A 24,170-nucleotide genomic window follows, 5' to 3' on the forward strand; every position below is an offset into this window, starting at 1 on the left:
CAAAAATTATTGATCTATTATTGCTACTATCAGAGGACTGATAACGTGTTATCATTCAATTTAAAAGTGAAAAAGTACGTACGAGTATTGGCAATGATTAATGCCATCAAATAGAATTTCCGAGTGATATAATTGAATTTGTGTGGAGCCTACACTGTGGATACAAAATTTGTTTCTTTTCTCTCTTTTTTTAATTGCTTTTCAAACAGTAACCGGATGGAAGACCCAATCAACCAGGATATCTGTATTTTAGTGCAAATTTAGAAATATTACTGATCTTTGTTGAAGAGTTTGTACGAGTTTTTACACCGCAATAAACCAGCTGTTACCTATAGGTGTGAAAGGAAGTTCTCGTAATCGGGCAGTGTCATTGCAAATATCACTTGCAAATATTCCCTTACTTTGGTGGCTACATGATCTATTTAACTGCTAGAATCAATTGCGTTGGAGATGCCTTTTTCTCAAACCTATCATAAGAGATTCATTCGTTGTCGTTGTTTCATTGAAAATTTTGATTTCTTAAATATGAACTTCGCTCACATAATTTTCCAATTTTCAACAGACCATCTCGTAGAACGCACTCACCACCACCGAAGCTAACTGTGACGTAAGTTAAATAAATGGTTTATAAGCTTCGGTAACGTACTTCAAGCATGAGTGGTACTCTAAATAGAGTACTGAAACTCGACAGTGTATCGAACAATTTTTTGCACTGTAAAAAATTTGGAACAAATTTTCATACAAAATAGTATTCTATTTGGTCATCATTCGAAGCACTTTTGCTCGAAGTGCGTTGGCTTCGGTCAACAATGGATTTTTTTTATTAGATTCTACCACTTTTCGTTTAGAATCAACTTTTACTACATTTTTCCTACACCTGCGTCAAAATGGGTGTTTGGATGAAGGAAACGTTACAAAATTTTTGTCAATCTATATATTGTGTTTGGGAAATTTTGTTTAGAGCTTGGGATCTGTTGGTTCAGCATCAACTTTTTCTACATTTTTCCTACGTCGTCAAAATCGAATTTTTTAGAATTTAACATGTTTCCGAGGGGACCGTTTCCAAGTACCCAACATCTTAAAATGGTAAAAGTAACGGAGTGACTATTCGCCACCAGTGTCGAATAGCCACACAACACAGTGGATGCTATATGACACTGTTGTCGAATAGCCAAACAACCATAGTTCTAACAAAATAACGAATTTTAAGAATTGAAAACTGAGTCGTCAACCGTGCACGAAACAAATTAAAATTCAAAAAATTTCGAAATAAATTCGCTAGGCAAGTTCCATGACCTTGTCGAATTGACGTCTCAAGTGTGGTCGAAATTCCAAGTTAAAAGCGCGTAATACTTTCTACTTTTGTTAACGTAGTACGTTAACGTTAAAAAAAGCTTCCAAAAATAAATTAAGAGTGGCACAAAGAGTCATGGAACGGAGTATGCATGGAATTACGCTCAGAGCGCTCAGAGATAGAATAGCAAATCAATGGATTCAACAACAAACAAATGTCGTCGATGTCATGGAGCTGGGCGGAACATATTGCAAGAAGGACGGACAAACGTTGGACCAAAAAGATCATGAACTGGAGACCACCTAAAACACGGCCTAGAGGTTGACCATCAGAAAGATGGAATAATGGTATAAAGAGAATTGCAGGCGTACGTGGCTAATCGACACATCTTAAAATGATAAAAGTAATCAAAATAAATAGATAAAATTGATTTACTCATAAATTCGATGTTTTTTTGATGCATGAAATAAGATAAACTAGGAGTGAGCACCACCGTTTCCGAATGTTTTATTTTTGTATACGCAGAATTTCTGAGAGCATATTACGGAAAACATTCGGTCCCACACCTAATTTTTCAACTTTAACGTAAAAAGTATTTAAAATGCAGGCGGACCAAAAACACCACATTCTCTCACCAGGTAGAGAACCAAAACAACAATTTTTTCTCTCACTATTTCTCTCACGTTTCGTTTCGTTCGGCTACGCATCGCATCAACAAAATGCACACGAAAACTCTACTTTTCATACCGAGTAATGTAATGTACGAAAAATTATGACGTTAAAACGTTTTTGCAAAATTTCGAAAATTTACAGAGACTCTGTTGTCAAACCTTCATCCCATGTAACGAGCGTATGCTACTTGTTAATCGATCGTTGGGGAGCGTCATCAATCTGTAAATCTGTTCCTAATTTTTTTTTCGAATTCCAATAATTTTTGTCTGGTCACTTAACGGACTTCAGTGACTTCTAATGGAATTAAAATTTAGATTACTTCATTTATCTGAACCGACAATCGCATCACATTTATTGTTCATGTATCACAATCGACACCAACATATATATACAGAACCTAGCGAACTTAGTATATATGCACATGTACGTATTAATCATGAAATTCATTCAGCAAACTTAATTGTTTCAAACGGACTCTAATTAACTCTGAGTCATTTTGTCGTTGAACGAAATTTTATTTTTTTTGGGAAAAGAAATTTTTGTATTAATTTATTTGTCAGCTTATCTATTCGATTGTTTTATGTTACCTTTGAGTCGCTGCTTGTACGTATTTAGTTCGATAAAATAATCGCATTTTGCATTTTAATCATGCCATTTTTCGGCTCGTTAATGAAAAGACCAGTTAGTCCAGCGCAGAGAGGATTATTGTGTAGCAGTTTGACTATTTTTTTCCAAAGCGCGAAAATATATTTGAAAAATGAAAATCTCTCTTTGGATAAAAGAGTGAGAGCGAACTTTGGAAACGTGAGACTGTGGTCCGAAATTGTTCCCTAGATGCTGAATTGATATTTTTCGGATATTTTACTTGTCTTACAAAAGTTGCACAGAGTACAGAGTTGTAGTGGGTCAGTGGGTCATGAAATTATCTTCTTCGACTAACATTTGAGACTCGATCTTATGCGCACACCTCAGGGACTGATTGATTTCCAGAACCTCGCGCTCCTCGGGCTCACTTGGGATGTTCTCCGTTACATCGAAAGAAAAAAATCATTTTCCTTTCACTACAAGAGACAACTCACAATTTTATTTACGAAAACAAATATCACAATCTCTGACAACAACAATTTTAGTCGCAAAATTAATTACTTTTTAACATAATTTAACACATAACGTTATCGGGATGTCGTCATTGTAGAGATTCGTTCCCTTTCGGCAAAAGCGTACACAGGAAACTGCAAGCTATTTATTTCAGAAGTATATTGTCAGTGGTTTCAGATACCATTGGAATTCGATTCACTTACCAAATTCTACCAGACCAATTAAGAGAAACGGTGGCAAGCAGCCCGTTTGCAGAAGATATGGAAAGACCACATTGCCAATTAATGCACCGAAGCGTCCAAACATCATAACAAGTGATATGGTCATTGTTCTGTTGTGTGTAGAATATAGATTGTCAATACAGTTGCTGTGCAAAGAATTAATTTGAAGACAGTTCCTGGTGTCTTCGTTGTTTGTATTAGTTTTCCTTTGCATTTTGCTACTTGTTATGTAAGACCAATACGGTACATAACACTAGAAGAGTCAGAGCTTATCCCGGGTAAAAAAATGATTCGTATGGAACGAATTTCCAAGAGAGATAGCGGAGCAGCCAAAGGAGTTAGCAGAGTAGCATTATCTGTTTCTCCATTTTTTTTCGCATGTTTAGTTTGTCGTGGTGAAAAAGTGCATTGCTATTCACCACAGAAACTTTCCATTGTTACCCAAATAAAAAAATGACGATCAACCCATCCTGCCAGGGATTATTTTGGGTGAAACAATTTCTTCAATTTGGGGACAATTTGGAAAAATGTGAGAGAAGATTTTCCCAAAAATTACTTTTTTAACGAAAATATTCTGGGATTCTCATGCCGTTCATGCAAATTTTCAAAATTCGCAGAAATTTTACGCCGAATAATTTGAAGTTTTCGAACATTAAATTTAAAAAGACGTCTAAACATAATGACAAATTAAGCCCTAATTTCGCTGTTACGTTATTCAATATTAGTCTCATCTCATAACGTGATTCTCACCTCAAAGATGTTGGGAACAAATTCACAACAATTCCAATCAATGCAGTCGAACTAATACTTCCGATTGTTGTATACAACGACGATAATGCCACCGTCGTCATCGAGTTACGAGCCCAAAAAAGACCAATTCCACAACAGCCAGACACACATAAGCCGTAAACTAGAACATTGAAATTCGTTCACATCTTACACATGTTCCTTTTATGCTTTTGAATGATGATGTGCAGTTCTTACTCAAAATATTTTTGCAGCCAACTGCATTTATTAAAGCGCCAGCAATCAGGTAACCAACGAGACCGACACATCCAACGATGATTGTGTTCACGTAAGTGGTTGAGTTCACAACGTTCTAAATTAAGAAACACAAAAATGTAGAAGAAAATTGTCGCAGATCGATGGAACGTGTTGCGCGAAAGTCATGTTATTGCCTCGTCATCCACACAATATCTAGTCGCATTTTACTATTTTCGAATGGGATGATACTTACTGGAATGCATGTATTGTTGGTGCCAATTGATTGAACATTGGTTATTGATTTATTAACACTGTACGACAGCATACTGCACAGGTCGCTGTCTATGTCGTCAAGTGGTGGCATACTCTCAAAATCCGAAACCATTGAAAACAGCTGCGGCAGCCACAGTCGCACTGTGTTAAGACTGGTAAAAGAGATACGAGTTCAGAGCAGGGCCTATTTGTAGGAATTGCTCGTGTGTTCTTGGCCATAGACATAGTCTCGCTACGTGCAATGTTACCAGAAAAATTAAACGAAAGGCTCACCCAAGTAACGCGCAAAACTGTATGCTTAAAACCAGCACACATTTCTTAAGCAGTGTTTCTTGTAGCAGTGGGATGCTTTGGCATATGTTTTTAACGAAGGAAAAGGCGCCGAAGGCTTTTTTGTCGATTTTCGCCGTTTCTGCATCTTTTTTCGTGTCCAATTCACGAACAAGATCGGTTATCTGAAATTCGGAAAAATGTTGTAATCATCAGCTGGTGTTAAGTTTCGAATTATCAGGCAATAGATTCCAATTGTGCAAAACATTTATCGTTGATTGACTAATCTTAACTCGTTTACATCAACAAATAATTATTTTTTACGTAAAACATCTCGGAAAGTTTTCTCAGGAAATTAAAATGAGACAGGTACTACGGTCAATATGTGGACCATTGGCACATTTTCCATAACATCCGGCCACCATATTGCATACTAATTTCATTTACCCGTTGATTCTATATTCTATGCCTCAAAAACGCAACATTGTGGAGTTTCGGCAGGAGGAATGTGATAAATATAAACAGTTATGATTACCACACCACTTTGTTACCGAATCGTTTATAATTTAATATCCGAGACCATTTCACCATAATATAGGTATATACAGCCGTTTGAAAGCATTATTCAAATTAGAATATGCCAGACAACTCAAACAGCAGAGACAGAGAGAAAGTCGAAAGGATGAGTTGCGCGCTATGCACGCACTCATTCATACCAAAAGAAAAAAACAACAATTTTTCGGAAGAAATTGCGCGCCTTATATTTATTACCGTATTAATAATTCATTTTCAATGAAAGCGAAGTTTTAATAAATTATATGGCTACGCAATACTCGAACGCATCATTAGTTAAAAAGCCGTTTTTGCAAGAGAGACGAATATTTTGGTCAACGTACTCCTATTGATGGGAATATAGAAAATAAGCCAAGTAGGAAGACAATGATAAGGTATATCACTACCGTGAGGGGGTGAATAAACGTCGAACCTTCCGCTTTTCTTCACTTTGATTTTTTTTAGTCGAAATCTTCATCAGTTTTCGTGAGTATCTGAATCTATTCTTTCAAAATTTTGCGAAAAAAACTTGCTCGAAATCTAAAATGTCGAAGCGAATGTTGTAAATTCACCTTTAAAGACGGCAATCCACAGCATCGACATAAAAAAGAACGTTTGACCTTTGACTAAGATTTTCTTATAATAGCGAAAAGTTCGTTAAAATAAATGAAGTAAAAGATTTCGAATCAATTTTTTTTGAAAATTCTTGGAAGAAATGAAGTAACCGACTCTATAAATAATCTAAGAAAGGTAAATAGTTATTTGTGTATCTGTTTTGGACGATTGTTTTTAGGCAATTTTGCGAGTTGTAGCCCGAACGAAGTGAGAGCTACATGCGAAAGTGCCTAAAATCAATCGTCCAAAACAGATACTCAAAAAAAAATGTCATGTAAGGGGTTGAAAACCGGAGAAAAATCTCAAAAATCCCTCCTTTTGGGCCCCGACACATGAAAAGGTAAATTTTTATTGATAACATTCGAAAACTAGGGTCGAGGGCACGATGGGGAAGTAAGTGTTTCGAAATTGTCTCTGAGTTTATATTGACAATAACTATCTCAAAAATAAACTCTGAAAAGTTCTATAAATTGGAGTTTAAAATTGGAAATGGTGTTTCGTTCACCTTATTTCTACAATTAATAAACGTAAAGCTTGTGTAGAATCAGCAACGGCTGAACTTCACCAGATAATCAACATACAGTCATACGTGATATGTGTGCACATAGACGACCTTAACGTATGTATGTATGCACTGTATGTAGCCTGCCTTTGAACTAAACAATACAAAGCTTTACGTTTAATAATTGTATGATTTTTTGATCCCAACAATTCTTTGACCTAAATTTTCTCTTTCTGTCATACAGCCACAATCTTCACAAATAACTTTATCTTTAATAAAAACTGTCCATAAAATATCATAAAGTCAGAGACAGTGAAATTTCAGCGTGAATCGCAGCTTCTGCTATTTTTCAGCTGATCCACACAAACAATCAAGACTATTTCTACGTCGTTATACGGTTTCACTACTACCACGCGCGCCCCTGATAAGCAGTCTTGATTGTATTTGTGTATCAGCTGAAAAACAGCTGAAGCAAATTCATGCTAAAATTTCACTACCCCTGACTGTAGTTTTGAGAAAAAAATATTTAAATGTTTTGAAATTTTGAAGCCGAGGTAGGTTTGGTTTAAAAAAAATCTATTACATTTTGAACTGCATTTCGTTAAAAGTTCTAGAAAGTTCCCATAAAAAGGTAAAAGGCTCCAATACCCCGAGGCTTCAGTACGGGTCAAAAAGTAGGCAGGTATATATCTGAATAGAACACATTTTGTGAGGTTTAATGAAGTATAAACAGAAGTTGGTTGTTTTCGAATTTTGTGAAAAAATGATTTTCAAATATTAAAATCCAGCGTTTATTTACAAACCTTACGTTCTACAATTATTTATGAAATTCTCACGTAATAATTCGGTGATGTAAACAAATCTATTCGACTCGAATAGAAAACAAATTACGCAATAATTCCTATGTAACGTACGTTTTAAGCGCATTCGTTCACATTGAATGAAAAAGCGATATGTATTCCAGCTATTTGCAACTTTAACGGTTCACATTCGGAAAATAGGTATTGAGAAATGTTACCTGCGGCACATAATGCTTTTGAAAGCGTTGCAGTAAAAGATTGTTAAGAGCGATGGACCCTTTGCAAATTTGTAGCCTACATTTAGGCGGAAAAATATTTGTTTTTTGATGATTTCTCTGATGAAAAAGTAAAACCATTGCAGCACGCAAAAATGTGTTACTTTTAGAGGAAAAATTAGTTTGTGCGTGAAAACTTATCGCACTTGGAGAAACCTTTGCAGATTGTGTACATTTTTGTAATCTGCACAGGTTTCCCCAAGTGGTTTAAATTATAACTCACAAACCAATTTTTCCATTAAAAGTAACACACTTTTGTGTGCTTGAATGGTTTCACTTCTTCAAAAAAAAAAAGTTGGCCCAGAGAAATCATCAAACGGCTACAAATATGAAAAAGGTTCACAGCTCTTAAGGTACCGATATAAATAACTTAAAAGCTTGATCGAGAGATTGGTAATAATATAGCGCTCATTATATGAATTAAAACCAATTTCGAATTACGAATTAAAATTCAATCGAAATCTGAATTGACGAGTTTCTTACGACGTTGTCAAGTACAAGGTCGCTACGAAGGGGTTTTATCACAAAAACGACATTCGTTTCGGTACGAATTCGTACACAATGTCTCTAATGGCTTTTTATTTCAAACAAATATCTTTCCTTGCAGAAGATGTTTGGAGACTGTGTACATATTTCACACACATCAACACATTCGTTTACGAAGGCAAAAATATTTACATTGAACTAGACGACTCGTACATGGCCTATGTGGAAAAAGTGGTGCAACCCAATTTGGCATGTTTACTAGGGTTTAGCGGTTTTGACAGAATGTCTTAGTTCATATAGGGCTCAGCCTGAAATCTACTCAGCTGGTCCATCTGATCATTTTATGAAAGAAAAAAAAATTCAAACTTTGATTTTGTGCTGCTGCCAAATCGATTTTTGAAAATTTTGTCGTTTATGGTCTTCGTCACATATATCGATTTTTTACGGTGGGTTCAGTTATACATAAAATGTTGGGTCTATATGGTTATCTTATCTCCACACTTCATAGATTATTTTACAAAAAAGATCAAGTTTAAAAAATATTTTTTGAGTTCGTGGCTGATTGTCAAAGTTCCCCGATGGTGTTTTTGAGACTTTACTTTGGCAACAAAATGTGATGAAAATATGCAAAAATGTAAATTAAACGTTACCAGCTGTGCCCTAAATGAACTAAGACATTTTGTCAAAACCGCTACACCCTAATGTTTACGAGTACCGTTCCGTAGTTGGACTAAATTGTACAAAGTGCTCTGTTTATTCGAAAAAAAAAAATGAAATGAAGAAACACAGCAAGACGACAGATAATGAATGCGATTCCGGTCAGGCCGGAATTTGAAAAGTGCCTTGTTGTTTTTAAGAGCGTTGATTACATTGAACTCTCTCCATAACGAATGGTCAAGAGAGTCAGGCGTTCGTTACAGAGAGAGTTAACAGTGATGTTAAAAGACCCGTTCATCGGATGAAATTCCTTACAATTTGATGAGGAAATTGATCATTTTTGCTTAATTATGGGAGCTTAGAGTGCCAAATCTAGCGGTATAACTTGTTTACAAAATCAGGGAGAGGAACTTGCTTCATTGATTCTTTTTGTCGTCGTGATCCATTTGGAAATACTATAATGCAAAATCAAACTTGAGATTTTGAAAGAAAACTTTCTGTTTTATTTTGTCGTCCAATTTGAAAATAAAAAAAAAGTTTGGCACAAATACTGTAACAATGCAACACCAGTTGCTCTCTCATGTAAAAAAGAGACACGTACAAATACCTCCGTATATTGAGTACATTAAAATTGCCAATCCAATGATCACATAATTAATGCAAACCGTAACAAAAGCGTACGTGTAAATCGTCATATCACATTCAATGGAAACTCGCTGCACCTGTGAACTAAACTGCCATGGAAAATTCTGGGATACGACGACTGCGAGACAAATGAAGGCCACCAACAAGCCCAACACAAACATCCAAACGCAACAATTTTTAAAATTCCTACTGTACAGCATGTTTAGCCAACACGCCAAACCAAACGCACCAAAAGCATCCAGATTTGTCGTAAGCCTTGGAATGGCAGCACAGGAATCGAAGTAAATGTAGCTAATTATCAACGTAGTGATGGACATGATAATGCCAACGATCGGAATCGCGTAGATGAATGTAAGCAAAATGTAGCTGCCATCCCATTCCGACCAAATGTTGCATAAATTCTTGTAGATCAAATACAGTATCAAAGCGATCGAAACGACGATACAGAAGGCAAATATGGTGGAAATGAACCAGAACGAAAATTCAAACACCAGAGCATCACAAGTTAAAGTTGGACTGCCGGTTATCGCTTTAACGTTGTAGTCCAGGTTCGAGTAGACCACAATAGCCAAGTATATCACCGAACTAATTGCAAAACTTTGGATGAATTTCAGTCCAGCACAAAATTTGTCACTGTAGTAGCAACGGCGTACGGTTTCTAAGATGACCGACAGGAACATTGATATGCCTAAGGCCATTAGAGCTGGTGGCAGTGTTGTAATTTGATTGCATGATTTAAGTTTCAGTGCACTAATGACTATTGCAGCTATTGGCGCTGCAACGAGAAATATGGCTAGTGACAGTGCAATGAAAAATCGGCAAAACACACGACACAAATTTCGTGTAATCCAGCCACAAATGCGTCTACCAATGCCTTCGTCATTGATTAGTAATTCATAGTCATTGGAGTTGTCTGAGCTCTCCTCGTTAAGGGACACGCTACTTTGTCGGTGGTTGCCTGAAATTTGTTCTATTGCACGTGCATGTTCGTTTAAAATCATTTGGAGTTGCTGCCGTCGATCGAAATCGTTAAGGTCTCCACTAAATATGCTATCGAGTAGTAAGTCGAAGTCCAAGTCTTCACTACGTGCAATGCCTTCTGAACGTGGCATATACCGACGACTTCGGGTAGACGTTCTATTGAATCGACATTCTCCGGTGTGAGCTAACAAATTTTCCACTTTGACGATTTCATTGCATCCCTTGCTGACAAACTCGCATTTGATAGTTAAATTGTGCAGTAGACCTAACAACTTTCGATTCGGCGGTTTCACTTCACGAAATTCAATTCGGGCCCGACATTCTGGACATTCGATTGTGTTTCGATTGTTGAAATATCTTCTGATGCATTCAAGGCAGTAAATGTGACCGCATGGAAGTTCTAGTGGAGCTTCGTAAATGTCTAAACAAACTGCACATTTGAAATGGTCGGCTATATCTGGTGATAAGTTGACGAATCTATTTTTGTGTAGAACAGAAGACAAACAAAAAACTTGTAGAACTTTATCAATGTGAAAAAAAACGAGTGATTGCTACTTGCCTATCAATGTCGTAGCCCATTTTAAAGTTAAAAGAAATTATATTTGATGCAGCAGATCTAGAAAACTATAGTATTGCCAACAACACGTAAACATAAGCTGGCACTTTTAAATATTATCGTCACTGATCGCATCTGTTTTATTTACTTGTGCATTCAAAACAAAGTCTGAATATTTTCGATTATCAACACACTAACAGCAACTGTTGAGCTTCAACACAAAACCAATAATGACAAACAATACCCTCCCTAGCAACCAAACTACAATTATTAAGGTGGTAACTACGTTTATGAATCACTGCTACTTTGTTCGCTCGTGTTGTTGTTGTTGTTTTTAAGTCTTATTAAAAATCAGCGTTTCTCAAACTTATTTTCCCCCCTAAATCGATTTTTTGAGAGAGTTTGGATGCTAGGGAGAGTATTGTGACAAACCAAAATGATAAAGAACAGCTGATTCATATAGATCAAAATCAAAGAATTTATATACTGACAGAAGACGGGTACCGAACACAAAATGCGAGATCAACATCTCTCTAGATTTTTGACATTTGTCGAGATAAATCGCCAACGGTAGTCTGGTTTGTCTATTTTGATTATCTACATTTTTGAAATTATAGCGCGACCTTCATACATTCTTAATGAGAGTGTGCTAAAATTATGAAAATATTGATAACCAAAACAGAGAAACCAGACTACCGTTGCCGATTTATATCGCTAATGTCAAAAATCTCGCGAGGTGTAGATCTCGCATTTTGTGTTTTGTGTACCAGTCTTCTATCAGTATATACATTCTTTGATCAAAATTGTTACCACTGGCAGTGCGATCGTATAATATAACAAATTTTGTGTGCTAACTAGGTAACAGCAAACTTCACAAAACGGGGTAATATTTGAATTTTTTTGAACAACTTGAAGTAAACGGGAAATGTTTATATTTGAATTTAAGCAAAACAAAATCGCTAAATTCAGGCATTCCACGATAAATTTAAAGTAAAACAGTCGAAAATTGAGTAAAGTTAGGGAAAAAAGTTGCTAAAAATAGTTGGATTTTTAACGAAAAAATAGGGGAAATGTGAGTTATTACCAACTTTTATAACCTATTTCTAACGATCCCCATTGAATATAGTGTCAATTTTAACTTTAGAGACAATCGAAATTTTCAAATACCGTAAGTTTGTTTCAGATCAAAATTTATTCCACAATTTTCTGAGGATCAAACTTCATCGATATTTATGAGGATTGGAGCAAGTTACTTTCACTTTTTTCATCATCGAACTCTTAAACAACTACTTTGTCAAGTAATTGGCATTTACGCAAACCAAGGTAGTTGACGGTCGATGTCCTGAAGCCAAAGGTTGAATAGAATGTACAAAGGTCGATAAAAGGATTGCTCTAATCTCATATGGACCGCGCTAACTTGAAGAGGTTCAATTTGCTAGTCACGCCATCGTACCATTGGTAATACATGTGGGATAAATATCATTGATTGGATTGTATTACCAGTTTCTAATTTTTCTTCGACTGTAATTTTGCAAAAAATTCTTAAAAGGAAAATGACTATGTTTCGGATGAAAGGTTTAATTTTCCAAAGAATTCTTAAAAGAAAAGTTACTTTGATTTGAATGAAAATTTTGAATTTTGAATGAAAATTTTAAATTTTCAAACTATTTTTAAAAGGAAAATCTCTCTGATAAGGATAAAAAGTTCAAAGTTTGAAAGTTTATTTGGGCAGCACCCTGGACGATATTATCGTTTAGGACGATATTATCGTACAGAAAACGAAAATATGACCACAGCACAGTTTTATCATAAATTAGAATAACTCAACAATTTGGAATAAGAAACATCGCGTCTAAAGGTTGGCAACCGACTCATGCCCACAGCGTAGTTTTATGATAAATTAGAATAATTCAACAATTTGGAATAAGAAACATCGCATCTGAAGGTTGGCAACCGACTCATGACCACAGCATAGTTTTATGATAAATTAGAATAATCCAACAATTTGGAATAAGAAACATCGCGTCTGAAGGTTGGCAACCGACTCATGCCCACAGCATAGTTTTATGATAAATTAGAATAATCCAACAATTTGGAATAAGAAACATCGCGTCTGAAGGTTGGCAACCGACTCATGCCCACAGCATAGTTTTATGATAAATTAGAATAATCCAACAATTTGGAATAAGAAACATCGCGTCTGAAGGTTGGCAACCGACTCATGACCACATCATAGTTTTATGATAAATTAGAATAATCCAACAATTTGGAATAAGAAACATCGCGTCTGAAGGTTGGCAACCGACTCATGCCCACAGCATAGTTTTATGATAAATTAGAATAATTCAACAATTTGGAATAGGAAACATCGCGTCTAAAGGTTGGCAACCGACTCATGACCACAGCATAGTTTTATGATAAATTAGAATAATCCAACAATTTGGAATAAGAAAGATCGCATCTGAAGGTTGGCAACCGACTCATGACCACAGCATAGTTTTATGATAAATTAGAATAATCCAACAATTTGGAATAATAAACATCGCGTCTGAAGGTTGGCAACCGACTCATGACCACAGCATAGTTTTATGATAAATTAGAATAACTCAACAATTTGGAATAAGAAACATCGCGTCTAAAGGTTGGCAACCGACTCATGACCACAGCATAGTTTTATGATAAATTAGAATAACTCAACAATTTGGAATAAGAAAGATCGCATCTGAAGGTTGGCAACCGACTCATGACCACAGCATAGTTTTATGATAAATTAGAATAATCCAACAATTTGGAATAATAAACATCGCGTCTGAAGGTTGGCAACCGACTCATGACCACAGCATAGTTTTATGATAAATTAGAATAATCCAACAATTTGGAATAAGAAAGATCGCATCTGAAGGTTGGCAACCGACTCATGACCACAGCATAGTTTTATGATAAATTAGAATAATCCAACAATTTGGAATAAGAAACATCGCGTCTAAAGGTTGGCATCCGACTCATGACCACAGCATAGTTTTATGATAAATTGTTATAGTCCAACAATTTGGAATAAGAAACATCGCGTCTGAAGTTTGGCAACCGACTCATGCATACAGCATAGTTTTATGATAAATTAGAATAATCCAACAATTTGGAATAAGAAACATCGCATCTGAAGGTTGGCAACCGACTCATGACCACAGCATATTTTATGATATATTAGAATAATCCAACAATTTGGAATAATAAACATCGCGTCTGAAGGTTGGCAACCGACTCATGCCCACAGCATAGTTTTATAATAAATTAGAATAATCCAACAATTTGGAATAAGAAACATCGCGTGTTTCAGTTTGCAGATGGTGGTCGTACAGTGCAGACGTCCAGTACGGGCGTTGTTACACACATTTCGTTTCGGTTGTAAAAGTATTAATTTATGCAGTGTTGATTAAGTCATAAGCATTTAATTTGACCGAGCACCCTAAATGGAAAATTAATATCGACAACCATTTCTCCGGATAATTATAACAATTTTCTGCAACCTCAAATACAATCAACATCGAGAGAATTCCATTCGACCACATTGCCACATATTGCATTGTTCTACGGATATTGTTCATTGTTGGCTGTCAACATGGAATTTTGAATGTGTGCATTTGCAGTGTTTTTTCTTGGAAATTACCAAAGAAACAATTCGATGTCGTCTATTTTCTGGTTATTATGAGCGGCTCAACACTCATCAAAGGAATTTCATACGTATCAGTTACATTGTCTCATCGCCATACGCTTCACATATGATTTGGTCCCATTGTTGTATGACAATGCTGGTTATCAACGACACAACTAAAGCACTCCAATCGTCGTTGGTTTGAAGTTGGAATTTAAACACACAAACCCAGCTGAAAACTGAAATCACATTTTGGAGTTCCGTATTACGGCAGTGTATTTCTTGTATCAATCTCCTGGATTTCAGTAATCTTCTACCAACGGCAACGACAGCCATCGATATACGTTTCTGATCATCAAGTGACCTGATTAAAAATTCATTTCATTTAGCTATAGAAAATTTCGTTGAAAGTTTAGTTACGTTTTTGATCGGTTGTCGGCTAATTAAAATTCTTTTAATTTGATATTTCACGTGTATTTCAAGAAGAATGATGCTCTCATTCTGATCGTTCTTATTATTGCTTTTATAATAATATTTCATGATTTTTCTTTGCGAAAGCAAGTGTAAAATGATTTCAAGGTCGAGAATTTTTATTATTTTCTTTTGTGAACTCCTTCAAGGTGCTATGCACAGTGGAGTCCAATAATCTCTTGTTTAGGTTTAAGATTTTTCTTTCTTGTTGAGCGCGCAGCGCGAAGCGCTGCGCTCTTAATACATGACTTTCCAACAATCTAAAAAACAATGCCCGAAGGGCATCGTCCTTTTTAAAAATCTAAAAAGTAGGTTGGAGTGTTTTTTAGGTTGGAGAGATGGGAAAAAATCGAGTTCGGACCTAGGTTAGGACTGAGGCCGTACCTCGGACCTAATGATTTTATCATTGGTTTCGGTAGTGCTTTTGATGCTGATTCAGGAAATGTGGGTCAAAATTTTTTTTTATGCGTCGCTTGGCCGCTAGGTGGCTTCAAAGTCGGAATTTTTGAAAGTTAAAATAGCTGTCATTTCGCGTAAAATCAATGGATTGGCGTGATAGTTGCGTCTAAAGGGTTTTTGAGGTCGGCGCTTCCAATAGAACACATTTGAGAGCCGCCAGAAGCCTGTGAGCTGCCGCAAATAGCAAAAGACTGCTTTTTCTGACAGTTTTTCTCGATTTTCTCCAAAATTTGTCGATGGATTTTTTTGATATGTACATCAATCGATAGCCACTGGAAATACCTATCGATTGATGTGCATATCAAAAAAATCGTCGGAAGCGTTTTTGAGAAATGTCGAAAAATGTGCCAAAACATAGCAACAACTTCGACGTTGGTACGGCGACAAGATGGCGTCGTAGAGTTTTGGTTTCTTCGGAGAAAAGGTTCACACAAGAAAGTTGAGGGGGGTCCCAGAACAAATTTTTGATGGCCGAGGTCAGTAGACCGATTTGAGATTTTAAGTCACTCGATGTTCCAAGAGTCTCAATGTGCGGCACCAAAATTTCATTTTACAGTAGAGATCTTTATGTCACTTGGATTTTTTATACAACAATAAATATCATCATAACGCATCGATTCTAAGACAAAAATCTATTTCCCAAAGTTTGGACCGTCAATCTAATCTAATGTAAACAGTTGATGCTGGATCATTTTCCTAAAAGAATTCGAAAATTTCAATCAGTGCATCTTTCGATGCATGTTTATGAATTAAATTACCTGCTTAAAGATAAAGCCCATCAATTCCACAACATTTCGTCATCAAACACTAAATGTTTTATATTAAAATATTTGAGTTTTGATTCCAACTCTTACTTACAGAATTCCATTAATACAACGAACCATTTTGTAAACATCAACAATGTTTTTCATTTCGCTTTCTCAATACGTCAAAATGGCAGTACTGAACGTACTAGATCAAGAGTGTAACAAATCGTTTGTTTTTTGTGAGCGCTAAAATTCGAAAAAGTTCATAAGTTCACATGCAACGGGGTACTGATTGATTGCTTTACTGTTTTGCCATTCAAAACGTTTAAGTTGACGTACACAAAATTAAAATTTCTAATTTTTAAATCTAATGTAAAAAACATCAAATTTTTACGGTAATTCGCTGTACATCGATTACATGGGATCGCTATGACGATTGCAAATTGTTTGACACCATCTATTTTACTACACTTTCAATAATTTTAAAGCGAAATATTTGCTTTGGTGCAACTGAATTCATCCTTTTACGAATTGTTATAGGAAAACAGTTTTGCCTTTAAAAATTTGGAACAAATAGATGGTTTCGTGGATTGATCTAAATTTTAAATAATCTTTTGCGACGTTCGAACGGATCTTAAATAAATGGCCACGTTACCCCGTTACATGGCGAAGGAATCGCATCGGCTATTAGTGTAAAACTTCTTGAACCAATTTTCCGAAGATTAAGAATTTTCAGTCAATTTTTTAAAAGAAAGAATCATGGCCTTCGTGTGTCCATTTTCTCTTTCATTTTCAATCTTCAACGGAGTCACTATGTAAAACGTCGTTAATGGTTAGGACTCTAAATTATGGAGCGGTTATCCAAAGAAAGAAACGCGGGTGGGTGACACACTAGATCTAATGATAATTATTGCTGATTTCAATACAAATAATTTACCTACCGAGATGATTAGCGTCGCCGTGATGATGGAATGAATTTTATTTTTATGTAAAATCGCCAAACGGTCCTACCCAAAAGTAGATTATAAGTATTGAAGGATTAATTTAAATAGATTATGCAAACTGTAGTTTCTGCACTGGGTCAGTAATGCAAGAGTGTCTGCATTAAAGTTTTTCTCAAACGATTTATCTAACTCATGAAGAAAACCTAGGATGATGGTTAAGCAGCTTTAGCTGCTTAAGATGTGCCTCCTTTTGAGTTTACAACTTTGTTTGGATCATCAGCAGCGAATGAGATATATAAGAGACTAGTAAACCGCATTATTTCATGATGAATAAATGGATCAATCAATCAATCGCGTCTAAAGGTTGGCAACCGACTCATGACCACAGCATAGTTTTATGATAAATTAGAATAATCCAACAATTTGGAATAAGAAACATCGCGTCTAAAGGTTGGCAACCAACTCATGACCACAGCATAGTTTTATGATAAATTAGAATAATCCAACAATTTGGAATAAGAAACATCGCGTCTAAAGGTTGGCAACCGACTCATGACCACAGCATAGTTTTATGATAAATTAGAATAATCCAACAATTTGGAATAGGAAACATCGCGTCTAAAGGTTGGCAACCGACTCATGACCACAGCATAGTTTTATGATAAATTAGAATAACTCAACAATTTGGAATAAGAAACATCGCGTCTAAAGGTTGGCAACCGACTCATGACCACAGCATAGTTTTATGATAAATTAGAATAATCCAACAATTTGGAATAGGAAACATCGCGTCTAAAGGTTGGCAACCGACTCATGACCACAGCATAGTTTTATGATAAATTAGAATAATCCAACAATTTGGAATAAGAAACATCGCATCTGAAGGTTGGCAACCGACTCATGACCACAGCATAGTTTTATGATAAATTAGAATAATCCAACAATTTGGAATAAGAGACATCACGTCTGAAGGTTGGCAACCCACTCATGACCACAGCATAGTTTTATGATAAATTAGAATAATCCAACAATTTGGAATAAGAAACATCGCGTCTAAAGGTTGGCAACCGACTCATGACCACAGCATAGTTTTATGATAAATTAGAATAATCCAACAATTTGGAATAAGAAACATCGCATCTGAAGGTTGGCAACCGACTCATGACCACAGCATAGTTTTATGATAAATTAGAATAATCCAACAATTTGGAATAAGAGACATCACGTCTGAAGGTTGGCAACCCACTCATGACCACAGCATAGTTTTATGATAAATTAGAATAATCCAACAATTTGGAATAAGAAACATCGCGTCTAAAGGTTGGCAACCGACTCATGACCACAGCATAGTTTTATGATAAATTAGAATAATCCAACAATTTGGAATAGGAAACATCGCGTCTAAAGGTTGGCAACCGACTCATGACCACAGCATAGTTTTATGATAAATTAGAATAATCCAACAATTTGGAATAAGAAAGATCGCATCTGAAGGTTGGCAACCGACTCATGACCACAGCATAGTTTTATGATAAATTAGAATAATCCAACAATTTGGAATAAGATAGATCGCATCTGAAGGTTGGCAACCGACTCATGACCACAGCATAGTTTTATGATAAATTAGAATAATCCAACAATTTGGAATAAGAAACATCACGTCTGAAGGTTGGCATGACCACAGCTTAGTTTTATAATAAATTAGAATAACTCAACAATTTGGAATAAGAAACATCACGTCTGAAGGTTGGCAACCCACTCATGACCACAGCATTGTTTTATGATAAATTAGGATTATGACATTTAACACAGTTCTTTAGTTTGTAGCGTACCAATGCAATTCAAGCATGAGTGGTACTCTAAATAGAGTACTGTAACTGGACAGTGGATCATACAAACGTAAACACATTTTAATGTAAAATAAAGTACTTTCTGCAGCTGATCACTATGATTATACTCATACATCATGCTTGAAGTGCGTTGAGCGTACTTATTCCGGTTAACAAGTTAAGAACTAGATTTTTAACATTATTCTAATCCTGTCGCGGGTGCGTGAATCCAAAAAATAAGAAACGGAACAGAAGAATCAGACTATCATCTGTTAAGCAAAGCATATAGATCCATAATACATTACAGAGACTGTGCGCACTTTTTTTTAATTCTCAGACAATAAACGTATAGCTGATTTACGATGGAAAAATAATTGTTTGCGATTAGCAACAGACCTAATTAAAATCCTTGAAGCATCTGTCCAACTTTCACCCAAGGCTGAATCGCCCAGTGTGCCATCTCCAAACAAGAAAAATCAAACTTGAAAGAAACGTTATATTACTCGATTTCTTGTCTTTATTTATAGTTTGTTCAAGTATAGTGTAGTATAGCACAGATAGGATTTTAAATAGTTTTCAACATCTTTGTGCTAGGGGCAGAACGGGGAAAAAATGAAAAAAGAGATTATCGTACTATCACTTTGATAAATGATATACTCGATATACCCTTGCCACTTGAAGCTTAGCCGCATTCATCCTTTTTTTAATTTAAATGGAAAATTAATTTATTCTCGTATTCCCAGGAAGGAGATAATGCGGATGTTCATTTGCCCAACTTGCCTGCATGCATTTGGATCTCATTGCGGTTATATTGCATTTTAATCGGAATTTTACTAAAAACTATGCTTCTGCTACTGTTTTGAACACATAAAAAATCCCACTTTCGTATTTAAGCTGTTCTTCTTGGTATTTCTAATTTCAGCCATTTTAGACGAACCAACCCTCTTTGCGTAGAGGTTGACATAATGCAAGGAACATTAGCCTTAAACGGCTACAACTTATGTAAAACTAACGAGTCATGAACCGAATGACTTTTATATGGTCAATTTACTTACCGGATAGTCCGCTGCTGATCTTCCAGTATTAATGCGAAAAATAGTTTGAAACACACGCAATGCTTCCTCGTTGCGGCCTTGTGACATTAAAAACTTTGGACTTTCTGGGAAAAAAATCATGGCGATGCCGCTGATGAAACTTGGAAAACCACAAATTGCCAAGAATATTTGCCACGACTTGAGTGCTTCAAAGTAACATTGCTGTCAGCTAATTTTGCCGAACAGATGGACAAAAAATGGTTTTTCATACTTACACACAAGGCTTCCCATTTGAAATGACCACGATTTTGGTATAACGAACCAGGCTAACGCCGGTAATGATATTGTGGCCAAACTAAAGAACATGCCAATGACCATCATAACTCGGGAACGGTGATCCGTTCCATGAAATTCAGACAAATATGACATAAGCACAGCAAATGGACCACAAGTACTAAATGGAAACGGTTCGTGGAAAAGTTCGTTTGGAAAAGTTTATCATTTCGGAACAATTTATTTTACATGAATCCTCCCAGAAATTTGAAAAAAATTAGAGTCCAAACATTTTGGCTTAATGCGCACATAAACACGCAAAGCGCATCGAGTAAATATCCATAAATAAGTAGCTTTCGTCTCCCCAGCTTGTCGGATAAATAGCCCCAAGGAATGGCTGATATTATCATGCCTAAAAGGTTAGGACCCAAAGCCCATTGGTTTAGTCTGAACGCTCTGCTTAATCCTAATCAACCATCACTTACCCGCATAAGTAACTCCATTCAAAATACCTTTGTCAGTCAAGGTCAAATGCAGATCACAATCGGCACTAGGTAGTACATACGACAAAGTTGAAGTTTCAAAAAGTGTTGCGGCACAACATGGTAATCCAGCCAATAGAAGTAAGTAATGGAATAGGCCGTGACCAGTTGCTGATATAGCCGTTTCAAAGTCAGCCGCAGCTGGTTTATCAGGCGGCTTACTGTCTTCATTTATGACACCTATCACTGAATAGAGGGAAAACGATTTAGACGGAGTGTGTTATGGGAGAAAATGAAACAGTCACTAACATTCTAAAACCAGCCAATCTAAGAAATTTTAGTTTTTCGATAATTTTGCCATTTTTGAGTGTTTAAAACGTATGTCCTTGTCACATGCACTCGCGTATGAGAAGGAAAACCAATAGGTTCTTATTATGAGAGAGAAGGAAATGTAATTCGGACCAGTTAATTTAACTTGCTCTGCGGGATGTGTTAAATATATCGAAAAATACAACGACAAGTTATAACTAACTGGTATTCGAACGTCTCGCTCAGATCATAACAGTTCAGTGCAAGTAGCTCCTGGCAAGATATGATTAATACTGGTCTTCGGTATTTTCACTTTAATCAAAACAGTCTAACAATCTCAAAACAAACCACTGACATTGACATTTTAAACACTGAGACACTGAGGTTGTTAGTCACTGCACGTGATTTTTTGTGAGCTATTGAAAAGCTCGCTGGCGTAATATGTGGTCCATGCTCCATTCACAGATGAATGAATCGAAGAAAACTCTGCATTATCCAACACATGGAAAAATGTTTAACTTTGACTTGAGCAAGATTAGAAAAGAAACGTCAGTGAAATTTGGGCATGAATTTGCCTCAGCTGATTATCAGCTGGTCAACTCATACAAACAAAAATGCTCATTCTGTCGTGATGAAAATGTCACAATTAGCTAATTTTCTTTCGTTAAACGTTTAACATTGCCCTCAAACTTCGCTCAATCATCACTATCAGTTATCACTCTATTACGAAAATTTCGAGTCGACCCTAACGAGTTTTTTCTTCCCATTCATTCCCCATTCTACTCAAATCCCCTTCCTCTAAGTATAAAGAACATCATAAACTACGTCTTTTGCGAACATGTCAAGGTCAACTAATATTTCCTTCTTCATTTTCATCACTACAAACGTTTGTGACTGATAACATATTAGTTACACAACACGTAGGTATATATACTGTTATGACGACAGAGAGGGAAATACAATTAGGGCCAGTTATTTTAACTTGTCTTGATCGATGTATTAGAATTTATATGACAACGTTCAAGGATATAAGTAGCTCAAGGCAAGTTATAATTAACTGGTCTTGAGTGTTGTCACTCTAATCATAACAGTTTATATAAAACAGTTTCTATTCTATCGAAATGTCTCGATGTCCAAAGACTATCATTTAAAAAATGGGTTCTCTTTAAAGCTAATCAGTCAATGAATCATTCACCAATGCAGTGACCGTACAAAAAATACCTTGAGTTAACATAACATCCTACAAGAACCTTGGTCCACCTCGACACATTTTCTTGTCCTAAGCTGTTGTATTTTGTATTTGAATTATCACCTAATGAAACGATGATGACATCCTTAGACTTGAGTCAACTTACCAGCAATTATGGGAAAATTCGGCTTGGGCACCATTTCAGCTTATTTTTGAGAAAATTGAATCTTCTGATCTATGCACTAGTTTCAGTTATGCACATAAGATGTTCACAGACTATCAAAATAATTCGACTTTTCAAGATCACGTTAGTGGGTCAAAAAGCTTTTCACAACAACACCAATGATAACTCTCGCAATTTTATCTTCACTGTTTAGTGTCAGTTGAAGAATGTCATCCAACTGATCTAAGATAACGACTACCTGAATTTTCCACAAAATCTTTGTAAATAAGGCCAATTCACTGTATCAATTCTTTCGCAATTAAAATGAAACTTAACTTTTGTATTAGATGATGATGTGTTCTCGCTTCTCTAGTTAGAGCTCAGGTAAATTAGGTGGATATGTCATCCGTATATATACTTAAAAGAAAACAATTTAATTGTTTATATCTATAGCATGATGCTAGATGACTGTTATTTTGGCGAATCAGCACATAATTTGTCAGGTACACTGTATACAGAAACTGATTTTGTTAAGTGATTTACGAACATCTTGGCTGGCAATTGTTTGCATGTGGATTTGGTGAATACACAAATGACTCTTCCAGATTGGAACAAAATATATTTTACGTTGTTTAACTGACACGGTGATGAAAGACGTGCTTTTTGTTAGATTAAATGGAAATGTTATTGTTCTTTGCGAACAATAAAAAATATGAACACAGACTTCAGCTGGTGGTGTATACACATGAAATATTTGATTTCTTTTTTTCTATTTTTGACTTTCAAAGCTTTTATGAAAATAGATTTCCAAATCTTTTGAAATGGAATCGAATCGGGCACGGCTTATGACATTGTTAATTAGTCGATTTCATATGGAAAAACTCTTATGCCACAGCTGCAGCAGTGCCATCACCTATTAAATAAGTATTTCGCTATAAATTGGTATAAATCTCTCAATACCTTCATGGCTTTACATTATTCTGCGCTCGTGTATTATTTGTACAGGCACATGCGAAGGCTTTGATGACACATATGGGCGATTACACTACTGTTGGTCGCTTTTCACAAATTTTCAAAGTATTTTTAATCTGTTGATTTCAAATCTAGTACTTCATTTTTTCAACATGCATTTTACTATATAAATGGCCATATTACCCAGAGCTTGTCATTATTTTTGTCGTCGTTATGGATAACAGATGAATACGGCTCTATGTGACAGGTTAAAAATTACAGGCTCCGGTTTCAGTACGGATGAGACTTTGAAGTCTTACTTGTAGCGTGTTGATGCCCTCTTAGTTTACGGCACATTTAGTTGAACAAACATAATATTTGAGGTGGAAATTACGCGGCAAACATTGTCCCACCTAATTTAATTGACGTCTATTGATATCTATTTGCGTCGATTGACATCAATAGCAAATATCACCGGTCCTAGTATTTGCTCGCGAAGTTTCCCTTTTCGATTATATTTTACTCAAATTAATGGCGTAAGATGTAAGTCGCGTTGTTAGTATACCACCGTACCACGTTTTTTTTCTAAAATGTATTTTTGTCCTGCATGTCTTCAGTCTTGCAATATTTCCTGGTATTCATTAGTCAATTGCCCTGAAGCAGTCTCTACCAACTATTATTATTAAGCACCTTCGAGAGTGGGATTGTAGTGCAAAATAAACTTGTCGCAAATTACGTGTTCATGTTTCTTTTTGTATAGCTCGTTACCAATGGTGTACAGACAACA

At 35.9% G+C, this 24,170-nt stretch overlaps 2 protein-coding genes across 2 annotated transcripts; both read right to left on the reverse strand.

The window, feature by feature from the left end:
* Nucleotides 1-3,026: 3,026 nt before the first annotated feature.
* Nucleotides 3,027-22,762, reverse strand: LOC119069672 (synaptic vesicle glycoprotein 2C). The gene is made up of 11 exons (XM_037173792.1): nucleotides 22,436-22,762; nucleotides 20,775-21,017; nucleotides 20,539-20,701; nucleotides 20,292-20,470; nucleotides 20,038-20,222; nucleotides 4,816-4,997; nucleotides 4,523-4,694; nucleotides 4,270-4,384; nucleotides 4,036-4,195; nucleotides 3,268-3,395; nucleotides 3,027-3,205 (listed from the first exon to the last, which is right to left on the reverse strand). The coding sequence occupies exons 1-11, from the start codon at nucleotides 22,467-22,469 to the stop codon at nucleotides 3,153-3,155; spliced, it is 1,614 nt and encodes a 537-aa protein (XP_037029687.1). The 5' UTR covers nucleotides 22,470-22,762; the 3' UTR covers nucleotides 3,027-3,152.
* On the reverse strand, nucleotides 9,156-11,195 carry LOC119069673. The gene is made up of 2 exons (XM_037173793.1): nucleotides 10,885-11,195; nucleotides 9,156-10,802 (listed from the first exon to the last, which is right to left on the reverse strand). The coding sequence occupies exons 1-2, from the start codon at nucleotides 10,902-10,904 to the stop codon at nucleotides 9,278-9,280; spliced, it is 1,545 nt and encodes a 514-aa protein (XP_037029688.1). The 5' UTR covers nucleotides 10,905-11,195; the 3' UTR covers nucleotides 9,156-9,277.
* Nucleotides 22,763-24,170: the final 1,408 nt, after the last annotated feature.

Source organism: Bradysia coprophila (genome assembly GCF_014529535.1).
Source record: "Bradysia coprophila strain Holo2 chromosome X unlocalized genomic scaffold, BU_Bcop_v1 contig_39, whole genome shotgun sequence".
Classification (NCBI taxonomy): domain Eukaryota; kingdom Metazoa; phylum Arthropoda; class Insecta; order Diptera; family Sciaridae; genus Bradysia; species Bradysia coprophila.